Source organism: Pediculus humanus, genomic scaffold, assembly GCF_000006295.1.
Source record: "Pediculus humanus corporis 1103172108278 genomic scaffold, whole genome shotgun sequence".
Classification (NCBI taxonomy): Eukaryota; Metazoa; Arthropoda; class Insecta; order Psocodea; family Pediculidae; genus Pediculus; species Pediculus humanus.
In genome coordinates this window covers 333259-334090 of record NW_002987847.1, presented here as the reverse complement: position 1 = coordinate 334090, position 832 = coordinate 333259, and the positions used below count along the sequence as shown (strand labels likewise).

At 22.6% G+C, this 832-nt stretch overlaps 1 protein-coding gene across 1 annotated transcript; it reads right to left on the bottom strand.

Annotated features, from left to right (window-relative positions):
* Positions 1 to 141: 141 nt before the first annotated feature.
* On the bottom strand, positions 142 to 551 carry Phum_PHUM506730 (ADP-ribosylation factor, arf, putative; the record flags this gene model as incomplete). The annotated part of the gene is made up of 2 exons (XM_002430942.1): positions 142 to 388; positions 496 to 551. 2 exons carry the CDS (start codon positions 549 to 551, stop codon positions 142 to 144), a joined length of 303 nt encoding a protein of 100 aa, XP_002430987.1.
* Between the last annotated feature and the right edge of the window lie 281 nt (positions 552 to 832).

Below are 832 nucleotides of genomic sequence, written 5' to 3'. Positions count from 1 at the left end.
TTTAACCTCAATTATTTAACCTCAATTGTTTAAATAATAATAATTTCATTTAATATTTTTATGAATTTGTATTAGATAACCTCATGTGTCTTTATCATTTTGTACACATTTGTACATGGATTATTAATGTTTTATAAAGAATTATATGTGAATACTTACTCTTAACATGTGTAATAATTCTTCTTTACTAATTCCAATTCTGTCTCTATCTGCACTGTCTACCACATATATAATAGCATCAGTATTTGAATAATAACATCTCCAATAAGGTCTTATACTAGTTTGTCCACCGAGATCCCAAACTTGAAATTTCAAGTTTTTATAAGTGACTTGTTCTACATTAAATCCTATCGTAGGAATCGTAGTGACTACTTCTCCAACTTGTAACCTATACTTGACAATAAATTATTATTAAATTTATAATTTGCAGCAACATAAAACTTTTTTATATAAATAAGTTATGAAGAGAGAAAGAAAGAGAGAAAAAAAACTCACCTATATAAAATTGTCGTCTTTCCAGCACCATCTAAACCCAATATTAATATTCTCATTTCTTTACTTCCGAATAAGTTTTTAAAATAACTTAACAATCCACCTGAAAATAATAATAATAATAATTTGAATTAAAAAATGAATTCCTTTTATTATTCAATTTAATATTAATATTTAAAATCACAAAAAAAAAATAATAATAATCATTATGTTGAAACAATGTTATGTTTATCAAATAAAAAGTTCAGATTTAATAAACTTATGTAAAATAAAATAATGAGAGACAGAGATAGTTTGTAAAATAAATATCACGTAATTATTATTGTTAATAATTAAAAAT